Raw genomic sequence first — 27,998 nt, forward strand, 5'->3', positions numbered from 1 at the left:
CTCTGCTCCTGTCAGGTGTCCTTGGCCAGTGTCACCGCTTAGCCTGGACCACTCTGGGTGGATTTCAGCTTAGCACATTGGCATGTCATGAGGACTAGTTCGTGCAGTCAGACAATAGTGCCTCTCCCGGCCTCAAGGTTGGGCTGTGAGCCTGGACTGAGCCTCCTGGTCATGATGTTTCCAAGGGCAGCCATAATCTGGGTGGAAGAGACCACAGGATTGTGGGTCTCTGATCCACCTGGCCCAGACCATCCCTTGAACCAAATTGACTTAGCGGGGATAAGGGAGGTGTGGAGCAAAGAACTTATGGCAGGGTAACTGCCCTACCCACCTGCAGTCGAGTCTGTGTTCCTAACAATAAAAGCTGACACTTAATGAGAGCCCACTGTGTGTCTGGGACTGTGCTGGACACTTTACCTGTGCACGCTAGTGGTCTTAACAGCCCAGGAAGGGAAATGTGACTATCCCCATGTCACAGATGACAAAACTGACTCAGAGCGTTTCTGTGACTGACCACAACCACACAGCTGGAAAATGGAGTGAATCTTTTTGACTGACCCCTTGCATGCCCTCTGAGGCCTTTAGTCCTGAATTCAGACTGGCCACACTCACAAAGCCTCCCTTTGGGTGAGTTGTGCCCCTCCAAACAATCCCTGATGGCAAGATCCACCTTCCTAAACACCCCAAATGAAACTGGGCCAGCTCCAGTTCCTCCTCCCTCTCTTTTCCAGTTGTCCATTGTCTATCGTAAAGCAGAGACTCTGGACTAGGAAGGTGTGTGGGGTGCAGAAGGGTACAAAAGCTTTTGGAGCCAGGAGGAAGACAAAAGGATGACAAGAAGGAGCAGCTGTTTGTAAAGGGAAATCTGAGACAGGCACAAAGCTCAGGCCCTAATCCCAGGCTCATGTGGAGCCTGGGTGGGGGGTGCCCCCAAGGTCAGGGAATCTAGGGGCATGTGGATAGGAGCACTCCTCCCCACTCCAGGGTGGGTCCCTTTTCTCATGTGCACAAACTGGTGCCTCATTCCTCTTCTTGGGCCAAACCCCTTGCCTCTTTCTGCCCCTCTCCTGTTCCCAACCCTTTGGGTTTGGGGGCTCCTTTCTGATTTCCCTCTTTCTACATTGGGGTCTCTTGTAACTTGGCCTAGAGCACCCCTCCTCCCCCCATTCCTTGTAGTAATTTTAGCAACTTTTCCTCTGAACTCCCGCTGGCACGTTCACAGCAAGTGGCCTCTGTTTGGGCCTGACACTTGATCAGGGTGGTGACAGAGCCCAGACAAAGCAGGCACAATGCCGGGGAGGGGAGGCGAGAGAGAAGGGCAGGGGAGACAGATCACCTTCCTTCCATGCCAGGCCTTATTTGGTCTACCTTGTGAAGCAGCGCTCCCTCCAACCCCTCTTTATTTATAGCATTTTGCTCTGCTCTCCTTTGTCTGGTCTGCTATTACTCCATAGCACACTCTGTGTGAGCCCCACCCAGTGGGGCCCCAGCCCCCCCACCCCCACCCCAGGAATATACATGTGAACAAAGACACTGACTATAAGCTCAGGCTTGGATTTCAATTCTGCAAACAGTTGAATAGAGCTGCCTGATGGAGGGGTCTTTATTTTGGTCACCATTAGATCCTCATTTACTAGAAGAATGCTTGGCACATAGTAGGCACCTAGTAAATACTTGTTGAGTGAAGGAATCAGCACAGCTGTTCAGTCTTCAGACAATAGGGAGCAGAAGGAAGAAAATCACAATGGAACGAAGACCAGGTGCAAGGGCTGGGGAATGAGTAGGGATCTTTAAGGACATCAGACCCTCCAATCTGTTTCCAGGCAGAGAGCGTAGAGGCAGGGAGGTGACCTCTATTCTGCAATGGGGAGTGGAGAATAGTAACACTATAACACCAGTAGGCCAGTGCTCCCCACATCCGCCAAGAGGGAAACAGAGTATGATTGATTCGTTTATTAAAGGTGGAAAAGGCTTCCCAACTCAACAGCCTCAGAGGCTGACCCATGGTGAAGACACTGACTTTGAAATGGCTCAGCTGTGTCCTAAGCATCGTTGGTGCATCTCAATCGCCTGCCTCTGTGCCTGAGCCCTGGGAAATCAGGAAGGGGCAGCAGCTTTGAGTTTGGAAAGGGTGGATGAAAAGAGATTTTGCCCTTCGTTGTCAGTCCTTGGGGTCTCTACAGTGGGCCTAATTCCTCAGCACCTGGCAGGGCCCGGTAGGGATACCCAAAGTTTGTTTTGCAGGACATGTTAGCAGCTGGGCCCCAGCAGCTGTATACCATAGCACTGCAGAGCTGTGGCTGCACTGGATGAGGCCTTTGCGTTTGTAGTCCACACCACAGTTACCTGCACCCTCCCGCCACAGCTGCTCAATGCCCTCAGGCTGTGCCTTGGTTACCAAGCAGCCCCACTGAGGCTCCCACCTAGACTTGCCCGGCCCTGCTGTGCCCACCCCACCTTCAAAGTGTACCTGCTCTACCCCCATCCACAAGGCCTGTGGCTCTCTTTCCAAGTGGACAAGATTGCTAATCAGATGGGTTAACCCGCATGTGCGCTGAAGAGCTGTGTTTAGGAAGGTGGGGTGGGGGGCAGATTTCAAACCAAACTATGCAGTGGTTGCCAGTGAGGCTTGCACACCCTCACCCCACCCCCACCCCACCTCCATTGCTGGAAAAGTGTGGCATTGGCTATGTTCTGTGTTCACAGACTGAGCTCCAGCTCCCTTTCCTCACCTCCTCTGTGGTCTGCAGGAAAAGGGGAGATCTTTCCTGTCCCACTGCTCCACCTGCCAAAATACCAATCTCACCAAGTCTGGACAGAGACCACCCCACAGAACACAAAAGGGTGGGTGACCAGGCGATGATTGTTTGGTTAGAGGTCTTCCTCTACAGGAGCTGTGTTATCTGTGGTTCTGAGAGTGTATGGCTCTCACTGGCTAGGTGTTTAGTACCTACAGGCAGAGCTAGGAAAAGGAGTCAGGCAAAGGTTCCATCAGGTAGGACCAGCTGGCAGCCAGGCCCTGCTCTCCGTACATAGTGTGTCCTTACCTCCTTAGACGCCCAGCTCTCTCCCACAGACTGGGCTCCATTCTCAATCTGCTGAGTTTTCTCCCCACCCTTGAATCTTGCCGCCCTGACTGACTACTGACTACATGGCCTTAAACAAGGCCCTTCCCCTCTTCATAAAATGAAGGGCTTAGACCTATCACCAAGGTCTGTCTGGCTCTGAAGCTCAGTGACATCAACATATCAACTGGCTGGTCCAAGGAAATCATCAGTCCTGAGTCAGAGGCCCCATCTCCAAGCTCCCTGGTTGTTATTCTTGTCACTTGGGTGGGAAACCTCCTGCTGCCCCAGTCTAGCCCACACCTTGGGGTCAGCCCCCCAACTCTGCCCTACCCCTCTGTTACTGACACTCAACCCCCTTCCATCTCACAGTTGGATGCAAGACCCAAGCCAGGGAACAGGGAGGACACTGTGCAAGTGGGGCCAGGCCAGTGCTGGGGGCAAGGGGCTGAGGGGCAGCAGTATCAGGGGCCAGGAGGACCCTGGGGGAGGGCCAGGGCCCTGCCTGCATGAGGTCACGGTGGTCCGTTGTGGTCAGTTCCCTCTTCTGCTAGCTGTGGAATGTGAGGCCTGGCCTGGGAGATATTTTGGCTGCACTTTGAGCCATCTCCGCCCCCTGGAACTCAGACCCTGCACACTCCATGCCATAACAATGACGACCACTTCCAATTGTTTCCTAGCTAGATGGGGGAGGGGAGCACTGTTTAGGAAAGGGGGGGAGCCTGGGGGAAATGCTTCTAGTGACAACAGCCCTTTCTAAATCCGGCTGGGAACTGGGTGCAAGTGGGGGTGGGGGTTCCCTGCTGCCCCATATATACAGCCCCTGACCAGGTCGGGCTCCACAGCTCTCTCCTGCATTCTGTCTGTCCTTGCTGCTCTCAGGTAGGAGTGCGGAGCTGGGGGCCTTCCTCTGGGATAAGGGGGTTCCAGGTTTAGGAAGTGGCTCCTCTAGGAACAGCAAGCTGCATGCAGGGCTTCACTCAGAGTAGTGGATCTGGGTACTGAGCACACATGTACATGTCTAAACATGCATGTATGTGTTCCAGGGGGAGGGGGGAGGGGGGAGCTCATGTGTTACTGGGGGATATCTGTATCTGAGCATATGGGACCAGAATGCATTAGAAGAGTGTGTGTGCGTGCGTGTGCGTGCGTGCGTGCAAGCGTGCATGCGTACGTGTGTGTGTGTGTGGTATATACAAGCATGCATGGTCTGAACGCATGGTGAGGGAGGGCATGTACCTCACTGACTAAGATACAGAAATATCAAGTGGGAGAGGTATGTTTATGATTGTGCCTGAGGACAAGCATGTCCATTTGAGGGGAGGAGGAGGGGATGAAGATGGCAGAGAAGAATTAGGAAGTGTGTGTGCTTAAAAGCTAGTTCTGTGAGGTCTGCAATGAACCACTACCCATGTCCATGCACATGGAGGTATTTGTGTGTGCATCCAGGAGTCGAGACTACTGCAGGCTGTGTATACTTTGCAAAAGGAGCTCACGGGCACGTGGTATGGCTGTCCCAGGTCTCTATATACTCAACAGCATACAGCGATGTGAGCCTATTTATGCTGTACACATATTCAGCATGTGTGTCTGTTGCCGAGGTATAATGGCACACTGGGGGGGGGGCGCCAAGTTTTAGGAAAGAAGCCCGTCTGTGTGAGGCATGAGCAGCGGACATGCAGGTGCAGCTGAGGACACGTGAAATGTGTTCAGCTGTGTGAGTGGGTCTATGAGAGGATGCCCACAGGGTCTCCTATCTGAGAATGTCCACCAAGACTGAGAATCAGATGGGGACAGGATGGAAGAGAACTGGCTTTAAAGTCATAAAACTTGGGTTCAAGTGCTGGCTCCACTACTTACTGCTATGTGTTCTTGGACAAGCAAGCCCCCTAACCTTGATTTCCTCATCTGTACAATGGGGTGAGGATTGAGTAAGAGAATGTGCATAAAAGTGCTTTGAAGGCTGTGAAGCTCTGAACAGATGTGACTTCAGGTGGCTCAAAGAGGGCAAGTCTCAATAGATAGGTATAGGAAAGGGTGGGACCATCTCCCAGGAGGAAAGGGAATTAGGGCTCAGAAAACTGTTAGGATTAGTGCTCAGGGGGAGAACGGAATAGTGCTTGGAAAGCAAGAGAGAGGACAGGACTAGAGAAGCTGACTACCACTTCCCACCTGTTTTCAGGCCTGGGGGAGAGCTGGGTGGGTGCTGAAGGGCAGAGCCAGGGAGCAGCAGGGAGGTGGCCCTGACATAGCCTTACCTCTCTCCAGATCCCCTGCAGACTTGAGACACTTTCCTCTCATAGACATATTTAAGAAGCCAAGGTAAGAAAAGCTGAAGATGGGATGTGGGGGAATTGGGGAAGATATGGAACTCTAGTTTCTGCCTTGCCTTGGGGGAGAATGTCTTGGTAACCAGGAGTCCTTACCTGTGACTAGTGAGGGGGCCAGAGAGGGACAAGGGTCAGAGATGGATACAGTCATCTTTCTGCTTCCACACTCTCCCTTTTTCTAGGACAGCCCCAGGCTGAACAAAAATTACCCTCCCGCTCTGCCTAATAGATTTACCAGGCATCTCAGGTTAAGGGATAAGCTGAAGGAACAAAGGACTTGCAGGCGACCTCGCCTGACTCCTGAGCATAGGGCTAGGCTCTGGGGCTCCCATTGAAGAAGAGAGCCCAGAGAGGAGAGCGGAGGGGAGTGAAGGTGGATGGAAGGGCAACCAGCTCCTTCTTCTGCCCACTGCAGGTGTAGCCATGGGGGATGCAGAGATGGCAGTATTTGGGGCCGCCGCCCCCTTCCTGCGCAAATCCGACAAGGAGCGCCTGGAAGCCCAGACCAGGCCTTTCGACCTCAAGAAGGATGTCTTCGTGCCTGATGACAAAGAAGAGTTCGTTAAGGCTAAGATCGTGTCTCGAGAGGGTGGCAAAGTCACTGCTGAGACCGAGAATGGCAAGGTGAGTGGCAGGGCTGGCATAAGAGGCCATCCCGGACACTTCTCACACCTTGGGTGCACAGAGTGGAGTGCCACCAGGAGCCACTCACACAGACCTGAGGACGGTCCAATTTCCTCTTCCTTTGGGTAGGGATCCACACCCTCCAAAGAGCCCTTTCTGCTCCCAATATCCAGTCTATCTTCTCCATGATCCTGGCTCCTCCTCTCTTGAACACCATTGTCCTGTAACTCGCCCAACTCCTATCCCTGCTGAGGGGAGAGTTGGCAGTACGGGCTGCATGTGGGCTGTTGCAGACGGTGACTGTGAAGGAGGACCAGGTGTTGCAGCAGAACCCGCCCAAGTTCGACAAGATCGAGGACATGGCTATGCTGACCTTCCTGCACGAGCCCGCGGTGCTCTACAACCTCAAGGAGCGCTACGCGGCCTGGATGATCTACGTGAGTGTGTCACCTAGGACATGCCTCTGAATCTGGTAGCTTCCTGGTCCCTGCAAATCCACCACCTGGCGACAAGAGATTCTGTTCTTTGTGCCCAGGCAGTTTGTACTCTGTCCTAGTCCCTACATCCTTGGTTCAGTTCTAATACCCTGGGGGCAGGCATTACTCAGATTTTGTGCACTCATAGATTTTCCTTCCTCTTCTTCCTCTCACGGGACTTTTTCTAACTCTGAAAACTACCATCCCCCCTCTTCATCACTGGCAACTCACTGCTCCTTTTCTACACCTAGACCTACTCAGGCCTCTTCTGTGTCACCATCAACCCCTACAAGTGGCTGCCGGTGTACAACGCTGAGGTGGTGGCCGCCTACCGGGGCAAGAAGAGGAGTGAGGCACCGCCCCACATCTTCTCCATCTCCGACAATGCCTATCAGTACATGCTGACAGGTGAGGCCTAGAGAGAGGCAGGGTGGGGGGACACCAAACAAGAGCATTCTGTGTGGTTCCTGACGATTCCTCCCCATTTTCTCGCCACAGACAGAGAAAACCAGTCCATCCTGATCACGTAAGTATGGCTCCTACCTTGTTTCCTTGCAGAATATCCCTGACCCCAGCCCCCATCGGGGCCCCCATTCCCTATGCATACCCCACTCTTTACCCTCTACAGCTTCACGCCAGCTCCTTTCTTCTCTGGCCTTTCCCCTTACTTTCTCTTTGCTTTCTCCCTTCCCTCTCTTATTTTTCCTCTCCCATCTCCTTCACTCACTTTCCCCCAACTCATCACTTATCTTTAAGCCTAATATCAGCATGTCTTCTTCACCTTTTCATTTTCTTTCATCTTTCCCTTCAGAAACCTTCCCCATTTTTCCAGCCCCACTCATTCTTATTCAAAACAGGCCAGGCCTACCTCCTCTGATTGTCTTTGACCAGCTAAGACCAGGTCCTACCTGCCTAAATCCAGCACCTTCTTGTGGCATCCTTCCTGGGTGCTACCCCTGACTCTGTGTATGTCAGAGTACAGCTGTGTGTTTGGGAGGCATTGTACCGGCCTGCTGCCTGCGTCAGGGCTCCCACTGTCCACAAGACCAGGCACTCTCTCCTGACTTGAGGCTTGTTGGCTTCAAGCAGTGTTTGTGCAATGCTTAATGAGCCTCTGAATGTCCTGGCAGCGGAGAATCCGGGGCTGGGAAGACGGTCAACACCAAGAGGGTCATTCAGTACTTTGCTGTTATCGCCGCCATTGGGGATCGCAGCAAGAAGGACCAGAACCCAGGCAAGGTAGGTCTACTGTCCCTTAAGGGACCGCACTGCAAAAAGGGAGGGAAGCCCTCTAACCTGCCATCCTCCTGACCTTTGCAGGGCACCCTGGAAGACCAGATCATCCAGGCCAACCCTGCCCTGGAGGCCTTCGGCAACGCCAAGACCGTCCGGAATGACAACTCCTCCCGCTTCGTGAGTGGCCCCTGACCTTGGATTTGGGATTTGGGCTGGTCAAGGAATGGCATCAAATATGAGCCTTCCTTCAGCTCATCATTACAATGTTCCATCTCTCCAGGGAAAATTCATTCGAATCCATTTTGGGGCAACTGGAAAGTTGGCATCTGCAGACATAGAGACCTGTGAGTGCCATGAATCTGCTAGGGCTCAGCCTGAACTCACCCTCGTTCTAACCATCTCGAGCTCAACCTTTCTCTCCTCTCTTTCTGTGTCTTCTCTCTCTAGATCTCTGGTCCTCAGTCTCTCCTCTGTCTTTTTGTCTCTCTCTCTCTTTGTGTCTCTAAGTCTGTATATCCATCTCTCTCTAAGAATTCCTGTGGTCTTTCTCCATCTCTGTCTCTGCAGGTCTGTGTCTTTCTCTGAGACTATTTCTCTCCTCCTGGGTCTCAGTCTCCATCTCCACCTCTGTGTATCTTTGTATGAGTCTCTCTATTTCTCTCTTCTTCTTCCTCTCCATCTGCCTTCTGCTTGCTAGCTACATTTATGATTCACTTTTCCTCTATTTCCTTGTACCTAACTCCCAACCTTTTCTTTCTCTCTTTCTTCTCCCTTACTGTTCACAGACCTTCTGGAAAAATCCAGAGTTATTTTTCAGCTGAAATCAGAGAGAGATTATCACATTTTCTACCAAATCCTGTCTAACAAAAAGCCTGAACTGCTAGGTGAGTGAGAGCTACCAACTGAGACCACTATCTCCATGGCAACCTGGTCCCCTCTGCTTGTGGCTGATTGTTGGCATGCCCTGGGTTTATGGCACTGCTGGATTCAGTTCTGTGGGATGTGAGGCCACATTAAGCCCTGTCATGTGCTCTCCTGCAGGCGCTGTGCTGTGGCAGGCAGCCCCAGTGACAGCCAGGGGCTTATGCCACATCCTAACTACACCTTCTCCCCACCAGACATGCTGCTGATCACCAACAACCCCTATGATTATGCATTCATCTCCCAAGGAGAGACCACTGTGGCCTCAATTGATGACTCTGAGGAGCTCATAGCCACTGATGTAAGTGTCTAAGGACCTAATCGAGAGATGAGGGGATTGGCAGTAAGGGGCAAATGGGGCCATTCCACTGGCCCAGGAGTAGAGCTGATATTGGCTGTCTGTTGTTCATAGTGGTATGGCCTCTCCCTTAGGGCCAGCATGTCCCTCTGACCAAGGTGTACCGGGGTGTCATGAGACAAGGCTGGCCAATATTTGGTCAAACCAGAGAGGGCTAAAAGCCATGGGACAGAGAAGTAGACAAGCCAAGAAATGAGGCACCACCAAGAGAGGAAGGGAGGGGAGGGACCTTTCATATCTGTCCATGTAGACACCCTGGCATGGGCAGGCTGTTAAGAACAGATATGAACCAGAATGGAAGGTCCAGGTAGCAAAGTAACTGTAGGACTTAGAAAAGGGGCAACAGTAGGAAACGTGTGGGTAACCCAGAAGACCTCCAGAGAACAGCTGTGACCACTGACACTGGGGCGAAGGAAGCCTGCACTCCACCCTTCACTCATACCTTTGCTTTGGAGTCCCTGCTGGATATGGGAGTCTCAGAACCCACAGGGATTCAGGAGATGAAGTCTCTCCACAACTGAAGGGGGACCTCATTTACCTGCCTTATGTCCTTTCCTATGGTCCACCAATGCGGGGACTGCCTACAGAACGCTTTTGACGTTCTGGGCTTCACTCCAGAGGAGAAGAACTCCATTTACAAGCTGACAGGTGCCATTATGCACTTTGGAAACATGAAGTTCAAACAGAAGCAGCGAGAGGAGCAGGCTGAGCCAGACGGCACAGAAGGTGGGCGTCTGGGATGCTGGGGCCAGATGTAGACTCACTGAGGGCCGCATCGGCAGAGGAGTCATCTTTTTAACAACTTTGCTACTTGCCCTTTCCTTCCAGAGGCTGACAAGTCTGCCTATCTCATGGGGCTGAACTCAGCTGACCTGCTGAAGGGGCTGTGCCACCCTCGGGTGAAAGTGGGCAACGAGTACGTCACCAAGGGGCAGAATGTCCAGCAGGTGAGTCATCTTCAGAAGACAAATGGTGGCGGGGAATGGCATGGTGCAGTGGGAGCTCTAGAATTCACCCTTTCCAAAAGCCATGCTCACCCAGGTCCCTCCTTTCAGGTTTCGTATGCCACTGGGGCACTGGCCAAGGCAGTGTATGAGAAGATGTTCAACTGGATGGTGACGCGAATCAACGCCACCCTGGAGACCAAGCAGCCACGCCAGTACTTCATCGGAGTCCTGGACATCGCCGGCTTCGAGATCTTTGACGTGAGTAGAGAGAGCCCTGGGGGTGGGGAGAACAATAAGTCACTCGTTGGCACACACAACAACCGTTTGTTGAGTGCCAGCTATAGACCAGGCATGAGAAAGGCAGTGGGGTCCAGCACTGACAGAGGCAGTCGTTGTCCTGACTCCAGGGGCAGCGTTCCCTTCCTGCCCTGACAGGGGAGGGGACCAGCCACACTTCTCACTGGGCTGGAGATAGCCCTGGGCTGACCCCACGGGCCACTCAGCAGCTGGTGTATCTGACCGGCTCCTGCCCTCACTCCCCTGCAGTTCAACAGCTTCGAGCAGCTCTGCATCAACTTCACCAATGAGAAGTTGCAGCAGTTCTTCAACCACCACATGTTCGTGCTGGAGCAGGAGGAATACAAGAAGGAGGGCATCGAGTGGGAGTTCATCGACTTCGGCATGGACCTGCAGGCCTGCATCGACCTCATCGAGAAGGTGCTGCATTGGTCCCACCTGAGCTTTCTGCTCACACCCACATAAACTTCCCAGACAAAATGGCAGCCCCATCTCTTCTGGGGAACAGGATATGGATAACAGAAGGATCTGAAGCCTAGTTTTCAGAGCCCTGTGTCACCCTAGCCACTCAGGACAGGTGGCACCTGGGAGAGTCAATTTCCCAGGGGCTTGGGAGTGGACACACAAGGGACAGCACATCCAGGATAGCCTTCCACACCAGTGTGTTTATCACCCTTGGTTTACCCTTGCAAGGAACAGAAAGTTTGAGGGCAGGGCGGGGGATTGTAAGAATGCACTTATTTTTCAACCCCAACATCTCAGGGACCTGGGTGATAGAGTGGTGTGTAAAGCACCTATAGCATCCACATTACCAGACTTTCAAAAAAGTCTCTCTGACATCAAACAAAGTCTTCCACCTGGGGAAGGCTCTAACAGGTGTCACTCAATAGATAACTGTAACCAGAACTGAGCCTGATACCTTAATATCCAAAGGAGCATCTCCATAATCAAATAATGACCCCAGAGCAGGATCTACCTCCATTTGCATTAAGCGTGCTCAGTGATGATCTCCCCTCCACCCTCAGCCCATGGGCATCATGTCCATCCTGGAGGAGGAGTGCATGTTCCCGAAGGCCACTGACATGACCTTCAAGTCCAAGCTGTACGACAACCACCTGGGCAAGTCCAACAACTTCCAGAAGCCACGCAATATCAAGGGGAAGCCGGAAGCCCACTTCTCCCTGGTCCACTATGCCGGCACCGTGGACTACAACATCCTGGGATGGCTGCAGAAGAACAAAGACCCACTGAATGAGACGGTGGTGGGCTTGTACCAGAAGTCTTCCCTCAAGCTGCTCAGCAACCTGTTTGCCAACTATGCTGGGGCTGATGCACGTAAGTAGAGACAGGGACACAGGGGACTAGGAGCAGGGTTTCTGGCCTAGATCTGAGGCAGGTCAATTGCTATACCCCACCATTTCCATGTGAGGCTGTGCCCAAGGTTTACAGGCTCAGTGAGATAGAATTGGGTAGAGAAACTCAGACACCCACAATGAAGACCCTTGCCTGGAGGCCAAATTCCAGCAAGGATGGGAAGAGACGCTGTGACTCTTCACCCCTACCCTGGCCTCCCCACATGCCCACTTGTGCTCCTTTTCTTGACTCTCTTTTCCACAGCTGTTGAGAAGGGCAAAGGCAAGGGCAAGAAAGGCTCATCCTTTCAGACTGTGTCAGCTCTACACAGGGTGAGTGTGTGACCCCAGCCCCAGACCAGCATGGCTCCTTCCCTACCTTATTCATCTTGATTCTTCCCACTCCCACCACCACTGCCCTGCAACCACCCCACCCTATCCCCACACCTCATTTCATTCATGATCCATGATCCTTTCCACTCTTTGTCTTCTGATTTCTTCATCTCCATTCTCTTCTCCTTCATCTGCTGGCCTCTTTCTTTATTCCGCTCCCATCTCACCTTTCTTTTCTTTCCCTACTGCCTTCCATCCTCTATCTGTTCCTCCATGTCTTTCCCTAGCATTCCTTCATTCTCTTTAGCTCCATGCATTCTCTCCTCTCTTTCCCTTGCTTCCTTTCCTCTCCCCTTTGTTACTTTTCTTTTACGTTCTTTACTTTCCCGCTTGTTTCTTGACTCACAGGAAAATCTGAACAAGCTGATGACCAACTTGCGCTCTACACATCCCCACTTCGTGCGTTGCATCATCCCCAACGAGACCAAGTCTCCTGGTGAGCCCCTGAACTCAGGCCCAGACAAGTGCTAGAGATACACTACCCTGGGGACAGGGCCTTCTAAGTCATCTCCTAATCTCCCAACTCGGTGCTTTCCAAATCACATTCTTCTCCTTCCAATTCCCATCAGGACCTACAGGCCATCCCCACCCCATTGCCTTACATTTGGAATGTGAAACTCAGGGTAATGTGTAAGGCACTTGGAAGGACATTACCTCACGAATGCTTTACAACCCCCAATGAGACATGTAAGGATTGTTTATCCCTTTTTGACTGATAAGGAGATAGAGGCTCAGGGGCCTTGGTTCAAGGCCTGGCTCTGTTTTGATCAGCTTAGTGAACTTTGCCAGGTCCCTTAACCCTTCTGGGTTTAGTTTATTCTCTAGGAAATGAGATATATCTGCCCTGTCTACCATCGATGATAATAGGCATAAACCATATAAAATAAGAAATGTGAAAGCCTTTTGGTTACTCTTAAAAGTAGGCTAGAAAAAAATTAAGGATCATTATTAACTGACTTGCTAAAGTTACCAGCTAATAAGTGGCTCAGCCAGGGTCAGAACCCAGGATTTTTTGGCTCTCAGTCCAGGGCTCTCTCCACATACTCCTCTCCCCTCCTTCCTGCCATAGGGGTGATAGACAACCCCCTGGTCATGCACCAGCTGCGCTGCAACGGCGTGCTAGAGGGCATCCGCATCTGCAGGAAGGGCTTCCCAAACCGTATCCTCTATGGGGACTTCCGACAGAGGTGGGTACAAGGCACCCCAGGGCTCAGGGAACAGGGGGGTGCCCCGGTGACCTCGATGGGGTGGGGAGTCTGCAGGGGTCCCCGAGCTCTGAGGGCAGAGCAGATCGGTGAAGAACGTGGGTGATTCCGGGCACCTCCCTCCCAGGTATCGCATCCTGAATCCAGCAGCCATCCCCGAAGGACAGTTCATTGACAGCAGGAAAGGGGCAGAGAAGCTGCTGGGCTCCCTGGACATTGACCACAACCAGTACAAGTTCGGCCACACCAAGGTGCGTCTAGAGCCCCATAGGGTGGAATTGCAGGCTGTGTGGCCATGTTGAGTGGAGCAGCTGGGAGTTTGGAAGGCAGACCCTGGCTCCTGGCTTCCTGTATCACCCCAAGTGCTGGAAGCCAGGCCTTCTTTCTGTCTTGTCTTTCACATTTCACTCTCAGGTCTAGGATGAGCAGGTGATGGGTCCCTGGGAGCTCAGCCAGGGTCTCCCACCCATTTCCTTCACCCTGGATACCCTTCTCTGAAGCTGTGGCCCCCTTGGCTCTCCCCCTTGGCCACAGGTGTTCTTCAAGGCGGGGCTGCTGGGGCTGCTGGAGGAGATGCGAGACGAGAGGCTGAGCCGCATCATCACCCGTATCCAGGCCCAGTCCCGGGGTGTGCTCTCCAGAATGGAGTTCAAGAAGCTGCTGGAACGCAGGTGAGAGATATCAAAAGCATGTTCCCCATCATCTGAGGCCCAGGCTGATCAAGGGCAGTGGCAGCAGAAAGCTCACTGGTTCTTCAAACAAGACTGGCAGGAGTGGTTCATACAGACACAGGATGGGGTCTCAGGGTCAGAGGACGGAATGGATGAAGGCAAGGGCTGTTACTTAGTAGTCAGGGCCTCAGGACAGGAAGGGGGAAAGAGGGCACTTTCACCACCTCTCTCATTGGGCCCCTGCAGAGACTCCCTGCTGATAATCCAGTGGAACATTCGGGCCTTCATGGGAGTCAAGAACTGGCCCTGGATGAAACTCTACTTCAAGATCAAGCCATTATTAAAGAGTGCAGAGACAGAGAAGGAGATGGCTAACATGAAGGAAGAATTTGGACGCCTCAAAGAGGCCTTAGAGAAGTCGGAGGCTCGCCGCAAGGAGCTGGAGGAGAAGATGGTGTCCCTGCTGCAGGAGAAGAACGACCTACAGCTCCAAGTGCAGGCGGTGAGGCTCTGAGCCCCTGTTGGCTCTTACACCCTGTTCTGCCTACATCTCCCACACACCCTGCCCCTCTCCACCCATGGGCTCACCATCTTGTCACCTCACAGGCAGACGATTCTGGGTCAATACTTTGAAGACCTCCAAAAAGGTCCTTCAAGAGAAGGAAAGGGAAGGGGGAAAGAACTAACTTTTAAAACACAGGCTTTCCACCTGAATTCATCCTGGATCCACAGCTCAATAATCTCATGATCTTGGGCAAACCATGCATTGTCTTTGAATCTCAATGTCCTCATCCCTAGATGGGAAATAAAGCTGCCCATCTCACTAGACTGTAAATATGTAAAGTTCTGGCATCGGCAAATGTAGTTCCCTCCCTTCAGTGGAGGAGACCAGAGGAAGAGAGCCAGATAAAGAGACTTCTGGTTTCCTTCGCTCTGCTCTTGGCTCTCCAATGCCCCCTCACACTGCCCTAAAATTCTTCCCCTCCCCATCCTTCTGAGGCTCTTCTCAGCAGGAGATAGGAGCTCCCCTCCTATAGTGAGGGCTGAGCCTCTGCCTCCCTCCACCTGCCATGCGAGGACTCCACCCACTGGACAGCCTCCCCTCTGTGCCTCACCCTCAGGAACAAGACAACCTCAATGACGCAGAGGAACGCTGTGACCAGCTGATCAAGAACAAGATCCAGCTGGAGGCCAAGGTGAAGGAGATAAACGAGAGGCTGGAGGATGAGGAGGAGATGAACGCCGAGCTCACCGCCAAGAAACGCAAGCTGGAAGACGAGTGCTCTGAGCTCAAAAGGGACATTGATGACCTGGAGCTGACGTTGGCCAAGGTGGAGAAAGAGAAGCACGCAACAGAGAACAAGGTGAGGGCAGCTCCCTCTGGCTCCAGCCTAGGCCTCCTTGGAATTCCCAGACCACACTGACCTTAACCGAGACCAGGCCTTTCAGGGAATCCAGATAGCAGCATGATCCTTGGCATTAGAGATCTCCATAGATGTCTCCAGGCTGGTGATCTTTGACCCTAATGGGGGTCGGGGTTCTTGGTTGGCAGGTGAAGAACCTGACAGAGGAGATGGCTGGGCTGGATGAGATCATCGTCAAGCTGACCAAGGAGAAGAAAGCTCTGCAAGAGGCTCACCAGCAGGCCCTGGATGACCTTCAGGCTGAGGAAGACAAGGTCAACACATTGACCAAGTCTAAGGTCAAACTGGAGCAGCAAGTGGACGATGTGAGTAGATTGTCACAAGACTTAGATATACCATGTCCACCTGTGCTTGTGTGTGTGTGCGTGTGTGTGTGCGCATGCGTGCGTGCATGCGTGCGTGCGTGTGTGTGTGTGTGTGTGTGTGTGTGTGTGTGTGTTTGGAGGGTGGTGTTTGAGAGTACTCCCTTCCCTGAAACTTTTCTGGAAGGGAGTTGGGATATAGAAAAGGGAAAGCATGATCAAATATGTATCTCATCTCACTGATATGTTCAACAGTAGAGATGGGCTTCCTTATTTCAAGTTAAGTTCAAGTTTTTACATCTCTATCTTCAACCACAGGAATTAGAGGTTTATCTCATAAAACCATATGTTTCTTGGAATTTTGTGAGGCTCCTCAAGGAGGATCTTTGAACTTTTAATATTTTAGGCAGGATCTGGTCCTCAGTGATCATTGTTCCCACAGATAGTTCTTTGTGCCTATCTCTATTGAGTCACTTATCACTCTGTGTTATCATTATTGAAGTATCTGTCTCAGCCATAAGACTGAGCTACCTTTAGGTGGAAACTTGGATTTATTGAATTTTGTGTCTGCCTGAAACCCAGTAGGTGCTTAAAGGATGCAGAATGAATGAATGTAGTTTTGGGGTTTCATCCCACAGTCATTCATTCAATCATTTATCAGTTACTGAGCATCCCTACATGCTAGGTACTCTCACAGCCTCCTGGTTACATTTGGCCCACTCTGGGGAAGCTTTCCCAAGTCCTGGACATCTCTTGGGGTCCCCCACCCTGGAGGGACTGAGCTTCCAAATCACCAAGTTAGCATGCTTAGCCTCACGGGTCATGCTGGTCCTTCTCTCCATCAGCTGGAAGGGTCCCTGGAGCAGGAAAAGAAGGTGCGCATGGACCTGGAGCGAGCAAAGCGGAAGCTGGAGGGTGACCTAAAACTGACTCAGGAGAGCATCATGGACCTGGAGAATGACAAGCAGCAGCTGGATGAGCGACTGAAAAAGTAGCGTATTCCCCTCACTGTCACCTTTCCTCCTCCCCAGCCCAGCAGCCTATTCTGCCAATGGCAGTCCAAACTGACCCAAGACATCCATCCTCAGAGGCAACAGCCTCATGCAGCCTCAATAAGTGGGTGCAAAACTGTGGGCAAAGCCTTCAGGAAAAGGGCTTTCCTCCCCCAGACACACACATCAGGGCCCAACAAAGAGTCTAACTTGGATCCCTCAAGCCCTTTCTTCCTGTTGGACACTCAAAATGGATGGAAAATAACAGCTCTCCCCCTTTATACATAAGCCTCTTTAGAGACCAGTTGCCTAACATGGAAGAAGTCTCCACACAGAAGCCTCTCAAGAAAGTTCTTTTAGGTCCTTCACAGAGCCCAGAGGGCCATAGAGAAATGGGTCAGCCATCACACTTGAACAATGCAGGATCTGGGCCATTTCTTTGTTCTTATAAACTTGTGGTTCTAATTCTTATCGCAAGTCCTTCCGAAATGTATAGCTCCACTTTCCAACTTGGTAAACAGTGAACCTGCAAAACATATTTGGATAATCAAGGATCTTATGGTACTTTAAGGTCAGGACTTTGAAAGGCTCTGAGCATCACCATGATTCACACCCCTATCAGGCTGTCTGCCCAGGAGTCCTCACACTTCCCCAGGCACAATGTTTGTTGAATGAATGAATAAATATATGATCCCTTTGATCCTCAAACCATCTTTGAAAGATGGTATTTTTAACCCCAATTTACCAAAGAGGAAACAAAGGCTCCGAAACATTAACCAAATTCAAAGTAACAATGACAGAATTAAAGACCATTGGGGCTAAAAGGGGCATTTGAAACAATCTAGTCCAACTCATTCATTTCACAGACCAAAGAAGTAGAGTTCCTTAAAGCCCAGGTCCTATCACTCCACCTACAGTGTTCTCCTCATTACACTTCCTGTTGGACTTCAGTCTTTCAGCAGGTGGATTCCCCCCCTAGAAGCTGTTTTTATCTGATGAAATCCTGCTTTCCATTTGTTTAATTACCATTTCCAACCACTGGTGGGCCCTCCTGGAGCCCAAATGGCCTACCTTGCCTTCTCCACAGGAAGGACTTTGAGCTGAATGCCCTGAATGCAAGAATTGAGGATGAGCAGGCCCTGGGAATCCAGCTGCAGAAGAAGCTAAAAGAACTTCAGGTAAGGTCTGGGGTGCCCAGAGTGGGTGCTGGAGTGCCTGGGGTGGTTCTCAGCTTCTCCAACGCCCTCCTCCAGGCTGTCCTCTCCTCCGCACTACAGGTGCTTGCTGTGTATCCATGAAGGTAGACGCTGTGCTCTCATAGTTCCCCTATGGAGCACCTTCAAGGGGGCTGGGTGATCCAGGGATGACGTAGAAAGAGACCTTGACAAGCTCACAGGTCTGGAAGAGGTGCAGAAATCTTGGCTCTCTGTCTCAGTTCTGGTTTAGCCAGTGATCATAGGGGAACCCGCTCCAGATCTCTGGGTCTCTCCTGTTACCTGGTAGCTTTTAAGGTCCCTTCAGCCTTGATGATCTGTGATTTCGGTTCTTCTAGAGCAGACACTGTTAGGTCTTTAGTTGTTTGGTCAGACAAACACGGCTCTCTTTTATTATTTTTTGCTACTTTACTGCTTAAAATATCCCTAGAACACTTTATCCCTCTTCAAGAGCAAGCTTCAATGTCTTTCCTTCCAGGAAAGACAATGTATAATGTTCTGGTGTAAAGGAAGGCTAACTTGGCTGTCTAAGCCATCTTCCTCAAATCCTTTTATTCCCACACCTCCATTAGAACTAAACTGACTTGCTGTTCTAGACAGGCCAGGAGTCTTCTAGAGCCAGGGGAGGGGGCTCCCACGGAGGGTTCCAGGCAGTGGGTCTGAGTCCTTTGTGTCCTGGCCCAGGCTCGCATCGAGGAGCTCGAGGAGGAGCTGGAGGCTGAGCGCACCGCCCGCGCCAAGGTGGAGAAGCTGCGCTCAGACCTGTCCCGGGAGCTGGAGGAGATCAGCGAGCGGCTGGAAGAGGCTGGCGGCGCCACGTCCGTGCAGATCGAGATGAACAAGAAGCGTGAGGCCGAGTTCCAGAAGATGAGGCGGGACCTGGAGGAGGCCACGCTGCAGCATGAGGCCACAGCAGCGGCCCTGCGCAAGAAGCACGCTGACAGCGTGGCCGAGCTGGGCGAGCAGATCGACAACCTGCAGCGCGTGAAGCAGAAGCTGGAGAAGGAGAAGAGCGAGTTCAAGCTGGAGCTGGATGATGTCACTTCCAACATGGAGCAGATCATCAAGGCCAAGGTGCTCAGCCTCTCCCCTCCTCCCATTCCCTCCCACCCACCTCCACATTCTGCCCATGTGTCCTCTCTTCTTTGATGGTTCAGTTTCCCACTTTCTTTTTTCTACCCAGTTCTCTAATCCTCTCCTTCCTTCCATGCCTTCCCTTTTCCTTCTCCTTTAATAGCACCTCTTATAACCCTTTCAGTGCCTCCTACAACCATTGTATGACTCTCCTTCCTCTCTCAGGCTAACTTGGAAAAGATGTGCCGGACTTTGGAAGACCAAATGAATGAGCACCGGAGCAAAGCTGAGGAGACCCAGCGAGCTGTCAATGACCTCACCAGCCAGCGGGCCAAGCTTCAAACTGAGAATGGTGAGCCCCAGCCCAGTCTCCCCTGACTTCCTGAACCACCCCAGCCTTGGGTACACACACACACACACACACACACACACACACACACACACACACACACTCGTACCTCTTCAGACAATGGGGCCTAAGGGTTAGGGGAGGGGTTGGGGTTGCGGGGATAGAAGAGTGCCTGGCCTTCAAGAGTTGAGTGTGCCTTGGTGCCTCTTCAGGTGAGCTGTCCCGACAGCTGGATGAGAAGGAGGCACTGATCTCCCAGCTGACCCGAGGCAAGCTCACCTACACCCAGCAGCTGGAGGACCTCAAGAGGCAGCTGGAAGAGGAGGTTAAGGTGAGGCCTAGACTGAGGCCACTTGGCCCACCACAAAGAGCGTAGCATCTGGTCTTTCATCCACATAATTTCCTTGAGGCTTACTGACCATACATTATTCTCCCAGAATTCCGAAAGGAGTAATAGTCTAGACCCCTCCACATGCCTCTTAAGTCTATCCCCCAGGCTGAGCACTTTCTGTTGCCATCCCTGGAGGGGGTTGGGGGATGGCATGGGCTAAGAGTACCTGTGGGTCCTGGGTTAGCAGGGCAATCTGAAACCAGAAAAACTCACTGGAGCCTATTTTTAGCATTTTGCTGGGCTTATGAAAGAGAGGGAAGAATATGACTTTTTAAAAAGGCCAGGGCTCAAACCCTAACCTGCCTCTTAGAGCTTGGTGATGTTGGGGAAATCACCTAACCTCTCTGAGGCTCTGTCTCCTGCCCTCAAAATGGGGGTGAGGATGATAATAGCTGCTGCAGTGAGGAGGACAAGAGTGAGGGGCATGAAGTGTTTCATAAATAGTGCAGTGCTGTATGGGCATTCTTTCTTATTAGCACTCAGCAAACCATTCTAGGTCCACTGGGGATTTAGAGATAGAGGGTTGCTGTCGACAATAGGGTGAAGAGACAGGAAAGGGCTGGGGTTGTAAAACGGAGAAAGCTGAGCCCACCTTCTCTTGCCCACCTCCCCAGGCGAAGAACGCCCTGGCCCACGCACTACAGTCGGCCAGGCACGACTGTGACCTGCTGCGGGAGCAGTATGAGGAGGAGACAGAGGCCAAGGCTGAGCTGCAGCGTGTCCTGTCGAAGGCCAACTCAGAGGTGGCCCAGTGGAGGACCAAGTATGAGACAGATGCCATCCAGCGGACCGAGGAGCTGGAGGAGGCCAAGTGAGTCCTGGGCAGTCCCTCACCTGAACCTAAGAGGCAAAGGAGTCCAAGGACATGGGGTAAGGCAGGCAGAGTGGGAAGGAGATTTGAGGTGGGAGAGACAGGAGGCTGGGAGAAATGTGGTGGGCAATAGAGGTGCCTGAAAGGGAGCCTGTATCCTGCACTCTGAGTGAACCTCAACTGGCCCTGACTTACTTCCTGTGACGGGCGAGCTTTTGGCCCGGGTTATACCTGACGCTCACGTATAAGACGAGCAAAAAGCTTGTTGGTCAGAGGAGCTACCATCGATCAGCCTGGCATGGAGACAGGTCTGGGCTGCCACCAAAATGCCACTGCATGTGAAGAGGAGACTATTCTAGGCACCTGTAGCCTTGGCGCCCTCAAGTCTAGGGTCCTGGGGCCTAAAGGGGCTGCTCATCATCCCAAGGAGCAATGGGAACAGGGTCGGTCCTCCTCAAGTGGCAGTCCAGAGGAGGGGGTGGTCCCAAGGACCTGCTGTTCCTGGGTAGTGTCACACACACACACACCCCCAACCAATCGGGCAGGAAGAAGCTGGCCCAGCGGCTACAAGATGCCGAGGAGGCCGTGGAGGCCGTCAACGCCAAGTGCTCATCGCTAGAGAAGACCAAGCACCGGCTGCAGAACGAGATTGAGGACCTGATGGTGGATGTGGAGCGCTCCAACGCGGCCGCTGCAGCCCTGGACAAGAAGCAGAGGAACTTCGACAAGGTGGGCCCTGGTGGGGGACGCAGCAAGGAGGCAGAGCAGGGGGACTGGCATCAGTGTGAGGCCAGGGCCATCCTCCTTGGAGGTGGGGAGGAGGCTGAGCCCAGGTGAAGGGCCTGGGCAACCCTGGAGGTGGGGGCTGGGCTGGGGCTGGGGGCTGCGCAGTGAGCCCCAATCCTGCTCCCACAGATCCTATCGGAGTGGAAGCAGAAGTATGAGGAGTCGCAGTCAGAGCTGGAGTCCTCACAGAAGGAGGCACGTTCCCTCAGCACTGAACTCTTCAAGCTCAAGAACGCCTACGAGGAGTCCCTGGAGCACCTGGAAACCTTCAAGCGAGAAAACAAGAACCTTCAGGGTGCGCTGGGGCCCAAGGTCGGGAGGGGTGGGAAGAGTGCCCACTTGTGGTGCCACACAAAGGCTCCAAGATGCATGCCCTCCCCTCATGGACCATGGCAGCTCCCAACTGAGTCACCCGGCCCTTCCCACAGAGGAGATCACTGACCTGACTGAGCAGTTGGGCTCCAGTGGAAAGAGCATCCATGAGCTGGAGAAGATCCGCAAGCAGCTGGAGGCAGAGAAGCTGGAGCTGCAGTCAGCCCTTGAGGAGGCTGAGGTATGTATGTGTGGGGGTGAGGGGTTGCAGGGGGAAGGTGAGCTCTGGGTTGTGGGGTTGTGGTCCCTGTTCTCATCTCCCTTTTGTCTGATTTGTTCACCAATCCACCCTCGTAGCCTAGAACAGTGCCTGGCACATAGTGGGCACTCAACAAATATTGTGCAATGAATGAACAAGTCACTCAATTCCCTTCTCACAAATGTTTTACCTATTACATTTTAGACAAGATTTCCTGTTTCCACTCCCCTCCCTTTTCCACCTCTGCCTCCCTCTTTGGGGTTTTTTGCATTCTGTGCCTGATTGCCTGTTTCCGTAGCAACACCTTTCTCTTCATTTTCCTCTTCATCTTCATTGCTCCCTCTCTTCTTTGAGGGCCTATTTTTTTTCTTTTCAATTCCCTTTTCTTCTTCCTCCTCTGATTCCTTGAGTGAACCACTTACACCACTGTCATACTCACTTTGTGTCCACAATTTATGGACAGACCCCTGCCTCTGCCAGGTGTCCTGGCTATCTGCCTCTGACCCTCTCTCCCTGCCCTCTGCCCCCACTAGGCCTCCCTGGAGCACGAGGAGGGCAAGATCCTTCGGGCCCAGCTGGAGTTCAACCAGATCAAGGCAGAGATTGAGCGGAAGCTGGCCGAGAAGGACGAGGAGATGGAGCAGGCCAAGCGCAACCACCTGCGGGTGGTGGACTCGCTGCAGACCTCCCTGGACGCAGAGACACGCAGCCGCAACGAGGCCCTGCGGGTGAAGAAGAAGATGGAGGGCGACCTCAACGAGATGGAGATCCAGCTCAGCCACGCCAACCGCATTGCCGCTGAGGCCCAGAAGCAAGTCAAGGGCCTCCAGAGCTTGCTCAAGGTACGTGGAGACTCTCGGATGCAGGAAGGCAGCTCCCCAGACAGGAGATGGCCTCCACGTGGCCAAGTTGGCCGGTGGTGTCCCATCACAGCTCCAGATCCCTCCTGCCCTGGAGCCTTTGCAGAGACAGCCCATGTGCTCCTCCTGAGCCACTGTGGTGGGCTCCCTGCCGGCATCCTGTTCCATCTCTCATGCCCGTCCTCCTGATGCACAGGACACCCAGATCCAGCTGGACGACGCGGTCCGGGCCAACGATGACCTGAAGGAAAACATCGCCATCGTGGAGCGGCGCAACAACCTGCTGCAGGCCGAGTTGGAGGAGCTGCGGGCGGTGGTGGAGCAGACGGAGCGGTCTCGAAAGCTGGCCGAGCAGGAGCTGATCGAGACCAGCGAGCGGGTGCAGCTGCTGCACTCCCAGGTGAGTGGCTCCCCTGGGTGTTCCTGGGGGGAAGCTTCAGCTGGAAGGAGTCAGTTGGTGAGGTTTGGGAGCCACTCATGGATGCTCTGCCCACCCTGACCCTCAGAACACCAGCCTCATCAACCAGAAGAAGAAGATGGATGCAGACCTGTCCCAGCTTCAGACTGAAGTGGAGGAGGCAGTGCAGGAGTGCAGGAATGCTGAGGAGAAGGCCAAGAAGGCCATCACGGATGTGAGTTTCCCCACCCCACCTGCCTACTCCAGGGTCTCCTTGCTGAGCAATGAGTGTGCGAGGACTTAGCCAGACCACGTGTCACCTCTCCTCTTCACAGGCCGCCATGATGGCGGAGGAGCTGAAGAAGGAGCAGGACACCAGCGCCCACCTGGAGCGCATGAAGAAGAACATGGAGCAGACCATTAAGGACCTGCAGCACCGGCTGGACGAGGCTGAGCAGATCGCCCTCAAGGGTGGCAAGAAGCAGCTGCAGAAGCTGGAGGCCCGGGTGCGGGAGCTGGAGAACGAGCTGGAGGCCGAGCAGAAGCGCAATGCAGAGTCGATCAAGGGCATGAGGAAGAGTGAACGTCGCATCAAGGAGCTCACCTACCAGGTGTGAGCTCTGTGACTGCTCTGGGGCAGGGCCCTCTGCCCCACAGCCTGAAACCAGGGTGATAAACACCCAAAAGAAATGAAGTGTTCTCTGTGAGCCTCTTCCAGTGCAAGGGGGTGGGAGTGCAGCCCCGGAGTGCCCATTTCCACATTGCCGAGCCCTGTCCTATCCTGAATGCTCCCTGGCTCAGAGGTCAGTCCCTGAGCCTCCTAGGTGAGAGTGCCCCCGCAGCATTCAACCTCAGCCTGTCCCCTGCTGACACACACGGAGCTCCAGACAGAACTCACCCTGCACAGGTTATCAGAAAGCAAGTATGTAGCCGAGCTTTGACCTGGTGACATCACCACCAAAATACACCAAAAGTACACCAAAGCCGTTCAAACAAATCTCATAACTTTGCAGTTACACAGGGAGGTGTAGATTTCAGCTTTCTATGGTGCTTTCTAGAATCATATTGTCAATTAGATTTTGTTTCTGTTCCAATCCAAAAAGTCACCATCCCTCTATGCACATTTGTCCTTAACCTCAATCAAGTCTATGTCATTTCCCTGCAGCCCAGGAGATCCCATCACACCTGCAATTCCAGAGTCACTGCCAGCACAAGCTGATTTCTAGAACCAGGGGATTTGTCCTCCATGAGGCCCCAGGGCCTCAAAGAGCCTGCTTTCCAGGACAGTACACACACAATTTTGTGCACAATTTCAGGATACCTATTAGCTCCCTAAACCCTTTTATGATACAAAACATTAAAAATATTCATACCTTTTTTGGAGAGGGTAAAAATAATAAATAGAATATGAGTGTTTGATGAGGATCAGAAAGTAGAATTGGGTCAGGATATTACATTCAAGGCAAAGACAAGTGAGGTGAGGGGCATGCCTCCTACAACTGTGTGGTCCTCATTCCTGACCACCCTTGACCCTCAGACAGAGGAAGACAGGAAGAACCTGCTGCGGCTACAGGACCTGGTGGACAAGCTGCAGCTGAAGGTCAAGGCCTACAAGCGCCAGGCTGAGGAAGCAGTGAGTGACCCTGCTGGGGACTGAGCCTGGAGGAGGGACATCGGGGAGCTGGTGCTCTAGGCTGGGAGGCTGAGAACATGGGGCCCCCTCTCACCTCATTCTCCCACCCCTCTGACCCCCCACAGGAGGAGCAGGCCAACACCAACCTGTCCAAGTTCCGCAAGGTGCAGCATGAGCTAGATGAGGCAGAGGAGCGGGCGGACATCGCCGAGTCCCAGGTCAACAAGCTGCGGGCCAAGAGCCGCGACATTGGCACCAAGGTGGGTCCCCCACTCCCACTCTCAGGACTCTGTAGTTGCCCCCATGACAGTACACCCCCTGACATCAGTGCCCTTTGGACAGAGCCCCCTACATGAAGGGGTGCCTCTTCTCCATTCATCCTCCACAACTGAACCACAGGCCCGAGAGGGTGAGATGGATTCAGTCCTCTGTGATTTCTAAGATTCTTCCAGCTCTCACTTTCAATGATTTTGTGAACCCCAGTCCTAGGGTGGTCAGCAACCCTAGAAGAACCCGCTTTATATATACCTAGTATGTCTCAATTCCCCCCAACCTCTAGTCTCTGCGTCTCTCCACCTAGTTTTGGCCTACAACCTTGTAACACAAACCTAAAATGGACATCCCAGAGAACCCCTTGTCCTCACTCAGATAGCTGCCTTCTGGCTGACCCCAGAGCCCGAGCCTCCAGAGCTTGTCCTCCACACGGATCCCTAGCATACATCTCCCACCACCATGGGCGCCCCTGTCAGGCCACACGGCAGTTTCCCACCCCCACTGTGTGCCCCATCTCCCCTTTGTTTTCTGTGCCCATACCTGCCCAACGCCCACCTATCCGGAGCTAAGTTGGACTTTGTTTCCTTTCAAAAGGGCTTGAATGAAGAGTAGCTCTGCTACATCTCCTTGATCTGCCTAGCCCTGAGGGTGCCAACGGAGCTCCCAGTCCCGGAGCCTATAGAGCGGCCCTTCTGGAGGAAGCAGAATAAAGTGATTTTCCTCAATGTGAGAGCCTGCCTCTGGACTCTTCTTCACTGCCTGCCAACCCCAGGAACATGGGGACGTGGACACAGGGGGAGAAGCACAGGAGTGAGGGGAGGTGGGACTCCAAAGGAGGAAGGGCAGCTTCAGAAGCCAAACCCAAGAGGCCTCCCTGGGGAGCCTGTGAGGCTCTGAGCATCCCCAGTGCAGCACTGTCTGTGCTTCCCTTCACCTCCTCAGCAGCTGACACCTCTTCTCCTAGCCCTCTCCCTGGCCCAGAGACACTCAGAGTTAAAGGAGATTCAGGGAAAGCTTACCTAGAGCACTCAGCCCATCTGTTATGGACATACACCCCAGCTCTGATCAATGCTACTCCCACCACCACTGACAACACCAAAACTGGGCCATGAGGAGGAGGTTTAGTGTGTAGGGGTGCTCTCTGGGGTGTGATACACTTGGGCAGTAGGGTAACGACCCCCAAGCCCCGGTCCAAGACAGGTCTTTGAGAGGGTACAAGGATTGGCAGCTGTAGCCCACTATGCTTCCAGACACAGCCACCACTGTCTCCAACCACCCCCAGAGGCCAGTGCCCTTCTCCCCACCAAGCCAGGAGACATGTACCCTCAGCCCACCTTCATCTCCTCCTCATCTTCCAGGGCCTAGTTCCCTCCATCCAGAGCACTCCTTTCTTCTCCCTCGTTTCTTCACACTGTTAACTTCTGTTCCCAAGACCCTCCTCATCTGGGCTTACTGGAAGATGGGGGATCTTTGGTCCATTTATGGCAGGCCATCTCAAAAGAAGGCAGGCAGATGAGGGACTGGGGAGTCACGTGAGAGCAGGGCTCTGGGGAGGAGAAGGAGGGGATGGGTCACTGGGGGGCTGGAAAGGAGAAAGCTCCCTCCAACTAAATAAGCCCAGCCCCCCTGGAGTCACTGCCAAACCTGTGCTGCTTAGCAAAGGCCTGGGACTGTGCAGCCTTAGAGGGTAGGGGCCTGGGAGGAAACAAAACTGTCAGCCTCCCTCTGGGACTCCTGAAGCCCTGGTTCAGCCCTGGACTGAATCTCCCCCATCCCACCACACACAGCCACCCCCAGCCAAGCTCCTGTTCCATCCCCCACTCTGAGCTCTGAGCTCCAAATGCAGAAGCCACAGTGAGAGTCTGTCTCAGCAAGAAGGGATACCAGTATTAGAGAACAGGAGGGGAAATGTAAAGGGAGAAAGGGAATAGGGAAGGAAGAAGGAAAGACCTGAGGAGTGTGGCAATGGAGAGAGAGGGAGAGAGCTCAAGAAAGTAGGCGGCAGGGTAACCAGAGAAACCAACAAAGAGAAAAGATCCACAGGTTGTCCCACCTTTCTCCTCACACCCTTCTCCATTCTCCCACCCTAAAGCTGCACCTCTTCTTAAGAAGGACTTGGAGAGTAATGAGGAGATCAGTAGAGAAAAGAGAGGGACACATTTGAAAAGGGAGGTCCAGGAAACACCAGCGAATCTAAACTCCTAGAGCAGAAGACAGCAGAAGAGCAGGACGGTGAGAGAACGGCAGGAGAGCGTGGGTGTGAGACAGGAGGGTGCTGAGAGAGGATGAAAGAGGAGAAAGGGAAGGTGAGTCTTGGATAGAGGAGCTGGAAGAGCTGAGGAGGTGCAATCCTGGGCAAAGGAAAGAATTCTGGATCAGCTTCAGATGCAAGGAAATACAGGAAAGCCAAGAGCAGTGAGATTAGAGAGAGGTGGGAAAAGCCCCGGGAGCAAGATGTGGAGGCAGAGATGAGACGGGCAGAGGGCGAGCAGAGGTCAGGCTTTGAGAAGGTAGAGACTCGGAAATGTTGGCATGTCAGACCCCGAGATGAGCAGAAACATGGCACCAGGGAGAATCAGAGGCCAGGCCCGACTTTGAGGAAGGGAACCAGGCAGAGGGAAAAGGAAGTCAGACACAGAGACAGAAAGAGACATACATGGAACCAGGCAAAGAAAGGCGACCTGGTGCCAAGGAAGCTGGCTCTGCCTCCTCGTCTCCTCACCTGTAGCAGGCGTCTCCATCCCATGCCCTCGCACTCCAGGACTACCAGCAGAATGAGGAGCTGCTTTGGAAGGCAGCTGAGGGAGGATGGAGAGCAGGTTTGGATGTGAGAGCCGGGGGAGTGGAGGGGCCTAGGAAAGGAAGAGGAGAGCAAACCAGATCAGAAAGGGGGCAGAGCCCTGGAACCAATTTAGCTCTTTCCCTCCTCCTCTTTCCATAGGAGACAGCGGGAAGGGCCTGCCACCCCCTCACCCCCCACTCCACCTACACTGAGTCTGGCCTGCTCAGAACACAGGGTTCCCTGAGGACAAAGCCTAGTCTTTGT

General features: G+C 53.1%; 1 protein-coding gene and 1 long non-coding RNA gene across 3 annotated transcripts; one reads left to right on the forward strand and one right to left on the reverse strand.

The window, feature by feature from the left end:
* The first annotated feature begins 4,906 nt into the window (after positions 1-4,906).
* On the forward strand, positions 4,907-25,682 carry LOC109393661 (myosin-7). The gene is made up of 38 exons (XM_019663094.1): positions 4,907-6,019; positions 6,313-6,456; positions 6,747-6,903; positions 6,994-7,021; positions 7,626-7,734; positions 7,816-7,908; positions 8,012-8,075; positions 8,517-8,615; positions 8,850-8,953; positions 9,598-9,736; positions 9,839-9,957; positions 10,066-10,215; positions 10,504-10,674; positions 11,280-11,589; positions 11,872-11,939; positions 12,348-12,435; positions 13,069-13,186; positions 13,332-13,455; positions 13,739-13,875; positions 14,122-14,377; positions 14,997-15,239; positions 15,428-15,604; positions 16,447-16,592; positions 17,681-17,771; positions 18,492-18,881; positions 19,107-19,233; positions 19,443-19,561; positions 20,236-20,432; positions 20,978-21,161; positions 21,348-21,513; positions 21,647-21,771; positions 22,323-22,631; positions 22,846-23,049; positions 23,156-23,281; positions 23,382-23,657; positions 24,584-24,679; positions 24,805-24,939; positions 25,547-25,682. The coding sequence occupies exons 1-38, from the start codon at positions 5,819-5,821 to the stop codon at positions 25,562-25,564; spliced, it is 5,808 nt and encodes a 1,935-aa protein (XP_019518639.1). The 5' UTR covers positions 4,907-5,818; the 3' UTR covers positions 25,565-25,682.
* LOC109393662 (uncharacterized) lies at positions 10,147-27,997 on the reverse strand. 2 transcript variants are annotated; one of them, XR_002126302.1, is made up of 4 exons: positions 27,942-27,997; positions 27,675-27,804; positions 26,287-26,498; positions 10,147-10,231 (listed from the first exon to the last, which is right to left on the reverse strand). It is a non-coding gene; the product is annotated as an uncharacterized LOC109393662 (long non-coding RNA). The 2 variants fall into 2 exon arrangements; XR_002126301.1 differs by lacking the exon at positions 27,942-27,997 and having other exon boundaries at positions 27,675-27,871.
* Position 27,998: the final 1 nt, after the last annotated feature.

This window comes from Hipposideros armiger, unplaced genomic scaffold (assembly GCF_001890085.2).
Source record: "Hipposideros armiger isolate ML-2016 unplaced genomic scaffold, ASM189008v1 scaffold_385, whole genome shotgun sequence".
In the NCBI taxonomy this organism is placed as follows: Eukaryota; Metazoa; Chordata; class Mammalia; order Chiroptera; family Hipposideridae; genus Hipposideros; species Hipposideros armiger.